The 12375-nt window shown below is 32.5% G+C and overlaps 1 protein-coding gene across 1 annotated transcript; it reads right to left on the minus strand.

The window, feature by feature from the left end:
• Positions 1-293: 293 nt before the first annotated feature.
• On the minus strand, positions 294-3468 carry LOC111025318 (putative proline-rich receptor-like protein kinase PERK11). The gene is made up of 4 exons (XM_022303161.2): positions 2846-3468; positions 2369-2629; positions 1392-2264; positions 294-1048 (listed from the first exon to the last, which is right to left on the minus strand). Exons 1-4 carry the CDS (start codon positions 3258-3260, stop codon positions 567-569), a joined length of 2031 nt encoding a protein of 676 aa, XP_022158853.1. The 5' UTR covers positions 3261-3468; the 3' UTR covers positions 294-566.
• Between the last annotated feature and the right edge of the window lie 8907 nt (positions 3469-12375).

Here is a 12375-nt window from a genome sequence, read left to right on the forward strand (position 1 = left end):
TAACTATCATGGATGGTTCATTGGTTCAAAATGACCAAAGTAAAAAAAACGATTTAGAAGAAATGGGTTCAAATCGTATGATGATCACCTACCTAAGAATTAACTTTCTAGATCCGAACACTCACAAATATCCCAAAAAAAAAATTAAAAAATCTCTTTCATCCTATGTACTTGACTTTAGGCTTTGCCACTATAATAAAATGTGATGATAGTATAACAAAAGCTAAAAGGAAATAAAAGTCCAAAAGAAAGTACAATAAACAAATTTTAAAAGAGAGAGTGAAATGGTAAGATGCCTTAAAAAAAACCCCTTCTTCCACAAAGCATAAGCCCACTTTTACAGAAATCTGAAAATTAGGGGTGACAGTTCCACTGTCACAGTCAAAAAATGTTTGCAATAAAACACAGACAACTATGACAGCCAAAGTTCAGTCCTTAGGAAAAGGACATATGAAGTAGTCCATACACAAACTATTCACTAAATGAACCAAAAAAAAAAAAAGTTAGAAACATCAGTGAGCAGTTAGCCAGCCATTCACAGCTTCCAAAAATAGCACAACCTTCCCCTATAGGCAGCTGCTGCAAGTCACAAGCTCCTGAACAATGGCTTCCATCGACGGCCTCTCGCTCTGCGACTCGTGCGTGCAAAGCAGCGCGATTCTGCAGAGCTTGGCCGCTTCGTATTCGAAGTATCGATCTTGGAGCTTCGGGTCGACGAGCTCTTGGACCCGGCATGACTCAGCAGCGCCACGCAATGCGCTGGTGATCTTTCGGTACCCGGAAAGGATTTGGAACACCAGCACGCCAAATGCATAAACGTCACTTTTATCTGTGAACCGACCTGTTGTGGTGTACTCAGGAGCTAGGTAGCCTCGAGCTGCACTGGCTTTGAGCTCGGAGAAGACAATGTCGTTCGTAAGAAGCTTTTGTAAGCCAGAATCCGAGAGCAGCGGATTGAATCGCTGGTCGATGAGAACCTTTTCGGCTGAGATGTTTTGGTGTACAATAGCAGGTTTGTTTGCTTCATGCTTGTGAAGATAAGCCACACCTGGTTATGAATAAACAAAGCATTCAACTTAGTCTCAAATCCATGCCAAAACAATCAGATGTTTGACAACTTATGCCCCGTTTCGCTTATCAAATATACTTTTATCTATGTTTATATTGTTCGGTTATCCGCTCTGAAATCTTAGCCAAATTTCAAAAACAATAAACGGGTTTTTGAAAACTATTCAGGAAGAAAATTACAGAGAAAAAGAAAACGGCTAGCAAACAAGCATCTTTTTTAACAAAAACAAAAACTTAATCATACAAGCACTTAGATGCTAACATAAACAAGATTAGTTTCAAACGGAAGTTAAAAACCGAGTTTCGACAGGTCGGGAGCTGACCTTTGGCGATACCCCTTATGATGGAGACTCTGGTAGACCATTCAAGAACCTGGCGATCACCATCCTTGACATCAAGGTATCTCAACAAGTTCCCATTTGGAACAAAATCATAGATGAGAAAGCATTCTCCTCTGCCTCTTGAGCAGCAGAAACCTCTCAATCTCACCAAGTTTTCATGCCTTAATGAAGTTAAGAGGTTCAGTCCTTTCAAAAATTCAGCTTCCTCAGATTTGCAGCTAGTTTTGCAAATGCTCTTAACAGCTACAACTGAGCCATCCCTCAAAATCCCTCTATATGTAGCAGAGAAGTTGCTCTTCCCCAACAGATTCACCTCTGAAAAGTATTGGGTGGCTGTCTCCACCTCTTCCAAATTGAATCTGAAGCTTTGGAAGACTTCTTGCGCAAAAATGCTCAATCCTCGACCATCGGCTAACGGATCCCAGCCGTTGGGATACTCGAGGCTGACGAGAGGAGATCCGTTCCTCCTGTAAGTTGCTTTGGTTTGATCTGTGCTGAGACGGTGATCGCACACCTCGAATGATGACCCAAGCTTCTGTTTTCGACGACGGTACTGTGTGAATGTCAAGACTCCAATGGCAGATAGTGCAATAGTCACAACAACTACACCAACAATCGAAGCTTTATGAGATTTGGACAAACTCGGGCAGCGGGTATGGTTGCAAGGCAACTGAACATTTGCAGTTTCGGGAATGTCTCGTGTTGGCATCACACCGGACGATCCAGGACCGTACGGTTCAGGTCGGTTTTGAGTTGCGTGACCCGAACCAGCGCAATCTTTCAAAGACGGAAACCCAACTCCACACAATCCCAAGTTGTTCTCATACAAGAACCCTTCATTCAATCTCTTCAGAGCTTCATCAAAACAGCAGAAACAACACAAAATAGAGTTCTAGTTAGCCTCATAGCAAAACAAAGAAGTAAATCTTCACAAAATGTGTTCAAAGATCGGTCAGTACTGGGAGGTACATTGCCAGAAAGTGAATTGTTTCGGATATCAAGAGCTTCGAGCAGCGGCGCATCAGCAAGTTTCGAAGGAACAGAACCAAAGAGATGGTTGGAACTCAAGTCTAATCTCACCAACATAGCCAAACCTCCCAAGCTTGCAGGGATTGCACCAGTTAACTGATTGGACTGAAGAGCAAGAACAGTAAGTTTCTTCAAAGATGCAAGCTGTGTTGGTATGCTTCCACTGAGCTGATTATAACAAAGCTGCAAAACTGAAAATGCGGAAGAAAACAAAACACAGCTCAAAACAGAGTGCAAAATCCACTGAAAACAGATAAATCACAAGCTTTCACTTCCACTCAACAAACCCAGAAGAGAAACCCCCATTTCCAGAATCCACAAAATCTCAAAAGCACCATGACCCAGATTCCAGAAAACAGAATAAAACTCATATTTCAGAACTCATGCATGTAAAAAGGAAAGAAAACCTTGTAAGCTGTCCATGTCCCCAATCTGAGGCGGAATCTCCCCAGACAAGTTATTGACATTCAAATACAAATCAGAGAGCAGAGTCAAGTTAGCAATCTCCGCAGGGATCTGCCCAGTTAAGGAATTATAATGCAAATAAAGGCCCGTCAAGTGCTTGAGCCCAGAAATGGCAGGGGAGAGCTTCCCAGAGAGGCCCTTCCCCTGAAGCGACATGTTGGCCACTTCGCCCTTCTCATTACACCCAATCCCTTCGAAGGAGCCGCCGCAGGGATCTCCATCGGCGGCCCACGAGGACAGATACTGATTCTCCGGGTCCAGCGCCGCCTTAACGGCCAACAGCGCCGCCAGCTCTTCATTGGCCGACGCCCGGAGTGCGGCTGAGAGCAGGAGAAGAACGAGAACGGCGGTCTCCATTACTGGATTTTGGGTTGCAGAGGAGTTGCAGAGAGGGGTTTTTGTTCATCAGTGGGAAAAGAGAATACTTTGACAATTATTATTATTTTAAAAAAATCTCTGTTTTTTATTGCTAACTATTTAATGGTACAAAGTTTTTCCGGTACGGAACCCTAGAACTCCTGATTAAAGATATATATCAAATTACCATGATTGGTTAGAGGTAGAAACCAAATATTTTAAGTAGAAAATTGGTGGTAGAATGGGGTGAAATGGTCCTAATATTTATATTGGGTATAAATTCTTGAATTTGCAGATTTTTTTTTTTTAATGTATGAATTTGTGAGCAAAGTCACCAATGGCTCTCTATGACCTATGATTTTTTCTCTTTTTGGGGGTGCGGTACTTTGTATTGTTTTATTGGTTATTACATGCAATATTTAAAAAACTTTATCTATAAAGAAACCTTTTGAAAATTTATCGATTTAAATTTTCTTTTTTCTTTTATAACAAATACTCAACCACTTGATGTCCATCTGATACCTCCACTATAGTTATGTCATATCCTCCTTTTTCTTTTCGTATTATTTTGTTTACTACTGTGGCACTATAAACATTATTATTACTTTTACTTCCATCGGGATAAATCTGACCCCTTCCCATATTCCCGCCTACGTATATGGGATATTTTAAGAAGTGAAAATCTTTCTTAGTCGCAGTGTCTGGGGAAAGAATAGGAAAGGTGATTTCACTATATTTCTGACCAGGAACAGGGGAGATGGAAATTTGAACCTGTGGCCATTTAGCCAGAATATATATTTAGTCGATTGAGTCGGAATACATACTTACTCGATTGAGTTGTGACTAAGTTGGCTAATTTTTTTTTTCCTTTATCGCCTTTTATTATTCTAAAAATTAATGTATGTAATTGTTGAACTAAAAAAAATCTTTTTATGATATAGGGCTAGGATTCAAACTTTTGATTTATAATAGCCATTTGTAGGAGAAATTTTTTAGTGATAGAGTAGGATTGAATTAATGTTATACAATCATTAGATATCAATGTATGAATTTTTCTTTTTTTTAATCAAATAAAATGTAGATTAATTAAAAGACGATGGTGTCAGGTTGATTACAAAGTGAGGATTGTCACCCTTTACAATATTTAGTAGCTAAGATGGAAAATTATAATACCATAGTAACGTGGTTGATCGAAGAAGGCAAAGTGAGCAAGACCATTGCTGGTCTATTGCATTACCAAGAGAGATGAAGGAAGGAGATGGAGGAGAAATTTAGGGTGATTTGTCAAAAAGAAGTTTGATTCGTCTCTAAAGGTTGAGATCCCACCACAAATGAGCCTAATTGCAGATAGGGAATCAAATTCCACCATAAGATTTCTGCAATTTATAGATTGAGCAAGTCGGATAACATATAACTTAACCAACTCAAGTGAATACGCTGCAAGGATAAAATCTATGTATAAATTTTAAGTTATATTGTTTACTCTACTATATTTATTAAATAGACTAATTACTTATTTTCTTTAATTAATTATATCATATATTTTTTTCTTAGTGTAGGTAGGAGGATTCAACGTTCGACCTCAAAAAATATAACATAATAAATGTATTATGTACTGATGATTCATTAGATTGTATGAAAACATTACTTGTTAACTTAATCAACATATCAAGTCAAACATTTATGTAACAGTATTATCATAACGACTATGAACTAAAATTAAAAGTTTAATGATGTATTTGAAACTATTATTTTAGTCATTTTGGACATATAGTGATAAAATAAAACATCAATTGACTTATTTGAAGTTAGAGCTTCAATTCTCCGTCTCAGCACATTTGTTATACTTCAAAAAAAAAAATTAAAAACTTTTAAAATAAAAGAAAATACTACTCATGAACTAAATTTAACATTGTTTTAATATATAAACAACCATGACTTTCAATCGTATTCATCTATCACAAGCATTCTTTGGCCAGATATTAAACAAAAAAGAACAAAAGGTATGTAATGTTAAATTTAATTTACAATATCAAATGTCTTTTATAAGTTCAAATATATAATTTCATACTCTTAATATTTGTGTCATCTTCGAACTCGTCCTAAATATAATTTATATTAAAGTTTTTTTTAAATCAAATCATTACCATCATAAAAAATTAAAGCATAATTGATGATATAACGTTAAATTATGTTTTGCAATTTCCAGTGCTTGAATCTAAAGAGTTTTTTTTTCTCTCTCTAAGTACAACACGTGGGATGAGAATCAAACTCATAAACTCATGGTTGGAGATATATGTCAATTATCGCTGAGCTATGTTCGCGTTGGCTTAATCTAATGAGTGATCATCTCAATCAATGACATAAGAAATATATACATAATAGAAAATTTCACCTAATTTAAATAAAATATTATAAAAATAACCATAAAAATAAATCGTAAAGTTTTAAGTGTTCCACTATTGTGCAAACTTTGCATATTATAATTTTTACTACATTTTCATTTATTATGTTTAGTTGGTATTTTTATAATATTTTATCTGAATTATGCTAGATTTGTGGTTGCCCTTATAGTTACTTATAGTATTAAAATTTTTGGAACATAAAGAAAATGTGAATGAATATATTTTTTTGAGTTTAAATATTAAATATTTGATATGAATTTTAAAAATAGTGAAATAGATAAAATGATAGATAACGTATAGATGATTAAAATTTAAGTGAAATCTATAAAGTAAAATTGTTATCTCATAGGTAATTGTTCTTCAAAAAATTTGATTTTCAAAATGAAAAATTAAGGAAATATGTTTCATAAGAACCATATAAGTTTATTTAAAAATAAAAAATAAAAAACTAAAGAAATATTTAATAAATTAGACCTTGATTAAAGAAATCTCTTTAAAAATATAACTGAAAGGATCTTGCCCATAATAAAACTAATAAATCATGATATATTAATGTTTGAGCTTTGAAATATGTATATATATTTTTTTAATGAAATCAACTTTTTTTTTTTAACTTTACAACAAAATCATAAAGTGAAAGAGAAAGAATGTTACTGGATATTCTAATATATTCTTTCCAAATTTCATTCATCATCTACATAAAAATAGTAATTCATTTGAAATTTTTGTTAGAAAAAGTTGAATTTTTTTATTGTTGTGGTAGAATGTTGGTGTTTCGTATTCAAATGTTTTTCGTAGTACGATATGCATATGGTGACATATTTTTCAGTTCAAGAATGAATATGTTTTCACTATTTAAATCTACTTAATATATTAAACATGATATTTTAAATTACATATAAATATAAAATTAATAAAATAAAATATATGAAAAAGTCAGAGTAATTCACATCATGCATTAAATGATCATGATTGATGTGATAATGGCAAACTTACAAGAATGATCTTTTTTTTTCTTTTCCTTTTTTGACAAATAAAGAATAATGATCAACCAACAAGAGCCTTCTATCCATAATTATTAATTTCAAATAATAATGCTCACCAAATAGTACACAACCCTTGAGTGTTTATTTTATGATTGTAATCTTTAATATTAGGTAACTTAGAAGTTAAGCTTGAAGGGTAATTTCTGGTTTTTATGTTATCTTAAAAATATAGTACAAATGTAGCATAATTTTGATATATATTACCCATATAGGGTAATTTTAGTGTGTGTTTTACATTACGTTTTTAGAATTTGATTTTAAGGGAATTAGTATATGTTGTTTACATTGAACTAAGTTCATATTGGTTATGTTTAATCACAAAAATGACCAAGCCCACGAACCTCGATTCGGATTGAGAGGAACGAGTTGGAGATAACCAAACAGGAGACCTACAAGACAGAAAACACACTGATGCTCAAGTCAGGAAGAATTCGAGCAGTATCTAGAGAGAATTGTATTCGCGTACCTGAAAATGAGATAATGGGTTCTATTTATAAGCGAGATTTCCGTGGGTTCTATTTATAGGCGAGATTTCCGACAATGTCCTCGACAAGGCCTCAACGGCTCTTTAAAGTAGCCATGAATCATGGCGTATTGTTGTGGAGCCTGTCAGAAACTGGGGTTGAGCTGAAAATAAACAAGTCGGTTAGACCAAAGAATGGAAACAAGATCCAAAGAAACTTAGTCGGCTAGACCATGTAGGACGTCGGCTCAGACATAGAAGATAGCACCAAGGTAAGGAAATTCAAACCTCATCAAACATAAGACATATGTAGCATTTGTTCTCCAATCAACCACGCATGAGTTAAAAATCACCTCCAACTCGTTATTTGAATTTATTTAAATTATACTATTTTTCGTAAAATTTTAAACTTTATATTATGTATCATGAAAATACATATTTATTTCTATGGGAAATAATACCCTAACATTTTGTTTTTAAAATCACAAATCCTTGCATTTTATCAAATTCAAATTTTACTAAAAAGAAAAGATTGATGTCGTGGGTTAAAGCATATATATGAGATTTTTTTTGCCCTTTTTATAATTCATCTGCTGCACTAACATCTCTAATCGTGATGAGTAGAAAATGTGAAATTTTATAAAGCATGAGAAATTGTGATTAAAAAAATGTATGAGATAATGTTAAGTATCATAGTTGTAAAAATTAATGTTAAAAATGCTTCATTTTTTGTTTGTATATTTTAATTTAATGTAATCATGAGCATTATGTTTACAAAAGTCAAAGAAAAAAAATTAAGATATTTTTCATGATTAAAGTTGAGATAAATGATTAAATCTATTATATATGAAACAATTTAATTAATGCTTATGATGATGTTTTATTGAACCACATAGTCAAAGGTCTATCTCAAAAAATTATTAATAATAAAAATAAAATAAATGCAAAATTAATTGACACATCAATACACATTTTGGATTATTAATATTTTTGCTTTTGATTTTTATTTTGATTTTAACATATCGTTTAGTAGCATTACTCTATCTAAAATTTTCACTACTCTAAGTTTTAGTAAAAATTTTATAATTATAAATAAATTTAGAAAATTATTTTAAAAGAATAAAATAGTAAAAAAATGTTTTTCTTTAACTAGATTATAAATTATCAAATAAAAAACGTCATTATATAAGCGCGCACTTTTTTTTATATCTGTGCCGAGCTAGTTTACGCACATCTCGACTAATCACGAACCAACCGCTAGATTTTACTATATTTAGTTGACAAGGTAATTCGTAGAATATTAAATCCTAATGAGATAACTACTGTGCTTATTTATAAGTATAATTCTTAGAAATTGAAAAACATAATTTTTAAAAATGAATTTTTAATTATAAAAATTGTAAACTTCGGAAAAAAGCTATCTAAAGCTGCAGATATAATCCGCATTTCTATGAAAAGATTACATTACATTTGTTTTTAAGCAAACATTACATTTGCCTTTTTATTTCAACAAATTGTACTAAAAACATTATTAATGATGTCAGCTTTTTCACAAAAATAATTAACATGGACGGTGGAGAATTTGAATTCTATTTTTTTTTTTGGATAGTTAATTGATTTAAAATTTATGTCCATGTAAATATATTTGTTTCGCAGAAAGAAAATCATTTTATTTTAACTCTTAAATTCTAAACAAATTATCTAAACTTTGTTTCTCTCTACATCTACCTATAACCTATTTTATTTCTCTAAAATTTTTAAATTAAAAATGATTACCATATCGTTTTTGTTTTTTTAAGTAAAAAACCAGAAAGCTTCGTTTTATGACTATTTATGCTTTTATTACTATATTCTTAAAAATTATGTTTCGTTTCCGTCCAAATTTGGTACGTTTTCATCTTTTTTAACAATAAATGACTAACAAGATTATTATAAATAAATAAATAAAATTTTAAAATCCCTTTTTTTGAAAAAATATTTCAAATTTTAGATTAAATTTTGAAATGTTTTAAAAGAAAATAACAAGTTTGGCTCTAAAAAATTTAAATATTATTTTAGTGTTTGTAGTTTCGGTTTGGGTTCATTTTGATCGGAATAAAACGTTCAATTTGACCTATCTATTTTTCATTTAACGTTCAATTTGACCTATATATTTTCTATTTTGTTCATTTTAATTTATGTACTTTCAAGACGTGATTATTTTGGTACCTTCATTTGTTTTCATTTTTTAATCATAATTTTAGTATGACATTTACTTAATAAGATGTAACCATAAATTTGTATTAAAGCGTTTTAATTTTATATAAAATTCATGTTAAAATTTTACTAAAACAAAATGAATCGGTCATTTTTAAAAGTATCAAAACATGATTGAATAAACGTTGAAAACATGCCACAAAAATCAAGATTTTAAAAATATAATAAAAAAAAGGAGCCAAAATTAAAACGACTAAAATAGTATTTAAAAAATAACCAAACAAAGAAATACATGGAACAATGACCAAAATAGACCTAGAAAAACCAAAATATAAGGAATCTAAAATTAAAACAAAATACAATTTAGACGAGAAAAATTAAATACACTAATATGGCGAAACAGGAGAGACCACGGGTACCATAAAACAGGACATAAAGCAACAAATTTCTGATCATAATCAGTAAAATAATCCCGTTTTCTTGGTGCAACTGGGGCCATACGATCACATGCTCGCAGTTCCCAGCGCCATTTCAACGGGCCAGATTAAATTCTCTGGGTAACCAATATGTTTCCACGTGGCGGACCCCTATTTGTCTGTACGCAAGGGGCAGTGCCCCGCCAGGCGGACCCAATTTCAAAATTCAAATCGGCCATAAACTCTCCTGCTCGCAACCCCACCGTAAAAGGAAAGCCAAAAGCAATCCACGTGGACCAATGAACGAGGGGTGCACGAAGTCTTGGGTAGGCGCGAGAGTAGGGGATCGAGGGGAGAATTTGGAAAAAAGAAAAAAAGGAATTATTAAATAATTTAATTGGGGGAATGGAAAACAGTTGTGGTAGAGAGTGTCAGTAACTGACACTCCACTGCTGCAGGCTTTTAACATCTTATTCGCATGTTCTTCTCTCTCTCTCTTTTTATTATTTTAATTAAATTTGGAACTTATTATCCACGTCAGAGTAGTTATGTGGTAATTATTGTCAATTTATTCCTTCAGCCACCATTCTGCCCCCTGGGCTCCAATATTTTCGTAAGTTATAATACAATATTGCTTTTTACTTTATTTTTTTCTTCCATTTTTATTTTCAATTTTTTACCTACGAATCATAACTTTAGATAAACATTGTAATTTTTACCATTTTAAACTTAAATAAATATTGTAATTTTTAGCTTCTAATAAAATTTTCGAAATAATTCCCGAGAAGGTATTTTCATGTATGAATTATAAAACATAAGTCTTGCATCAAATTAATGGAATTAAGAAAAACAATATTAAGCTAGTTTGTTTTCTTTCTTTTTTTTTTCTTTTTTCTTTAGTTCTATAGTCGAATTTATTAGTTGATGAAACTCAATTTTGTGTGAAATTTAATTCTGGTTAAAATTAGGTCAACATGAGCATAATTTAAGATTAAGATATCTTGCTCGTTTTTTAGAGGTCGGAAGTTAAATTCATCATCTACACATTGGTTGTACTAAAAATCTTGGCTTCCATGACAATTGTGTGAAAAAGTTTGAGGGCACATCTTTGACGAAAAGATCCTAATTTTCATATTTTTTATAATTTTATAACATTTAAAAACAGTCACAAAAACTATTTTTTTCATCAGTGACATTTCGTAAACGCACAATGCAGAGGCGCAATTTGGCAAGAAAAATTGCGATTTAGGACTTTTTCAAGGTTTTATGAAATTTTATAAATGTCACAAAAAATTTTAAAAAAATCCAATATTTCGTAACTGTTAGTTTGACCATTTTAAGACTTTATGACAAGAAAAAATGTCACAAATGGTTTGAGACGTATTCTTTTTTGCGGAGAAAGCGGAGATTTAAGGACGACATTAATTATTTCGGGATTCCATGATTGCAATGAGTAGAAATTTACGAAATAGCCCACCAAGTAGTAGTTCTATTTTGCATTTTTCAAATTTACACAAATACCTTATATAAGTTACGTCGCCCGTATGGGTGGAATCGTTTTTTTAGAGGGATGAAAAGGAGAGATAATATCACGTTTTGGATAAAGGTTTGTTTGTATGGTAGCATTTTGTCAAGTATTATAAAATGAGACAAATTGTGGAATCAAATGGGTTCAATGAATCATGTCTTTATTGATCTTACAAGAGAGGAAATGCCATTCTTAAACTTCATGACTTTTTTAGAAAAAAGATTTTCTCTTTCCCCATAGAAAGAGCAACAATCATATAATGGAGTACTAAAAGATAATAATAATAATAAATAATCATAGAATAGGACCACACTCTTCTTCACAATTTTATAAACCTTCCCATGGAAATATTACTCATCTCAGTCAAACATTACTAATAATTTTCTTTACAAATTGAAGGTTTGAATGTTAATTCTGCATTTAGGAATGTCAATGTTTTGCTATAAGAAATTCCTATTCAACTCGACAAAGATAAAAATGGAGTGTTTTCTCATATGATTTAGGTTTCCTAATAGGAATTGGAATTACATTTAATTTAGATATTGTTGGAGGTGATTTCTCAACTCACACGTGGCATGCTACGATTGGATGTTCAGCAGCACACGTGGCTTCCCTTACTAAGAAGTCTGTTAACTCACTTCGGTCATGAATCGTCATGTCGAGCCGACCTTCTTCAACGGTCGAGCCGACCAAATAAATTACTTGGACCACTTTGGCTCAGCTGATTCTCCGACAGACTCCGTGACATCACGTCGCACTTCACGGTTACCTTAAAGAGCCGTTGAGGCCTTGTCGGGAATGTTGACGGGGACTTCGCCTATAGATAGAACTATTCCGCTTCATTTTGAGGTACGCGAACAACCCAATTCTCTCTCTCGAGTTGATTTGGACATTCACTGATTTTGGCATGGAATGATCACTCTGTTTTGTAGGTTTCTTACGTGGAATCCGGAGCTCACTATCCAGCTCATCCTTGCCGATCTCGGGGTTGATCATTTTTCTGATCAAACATTTGACGCCGTCTGTAGGAACGACTGATTTATCAAGTCATCTTCTACCAA

Source organism: Momordica charantia (assembly GCF_013281855.1).
Source record: "Momordica charantia cultivar OHB3-1 chromosome 3 unlocalized genomic scaffold, Mcharantia_2.0 BLBB01000003.1, whole genome shotgun sequence".
Lineage (NCBI taxonomy): Eukaryota > Viridiplantae > Streptophyta > Magnoliopsida > Cucurbitales > Cucurbitaceae > Momordica > Momordica charantia.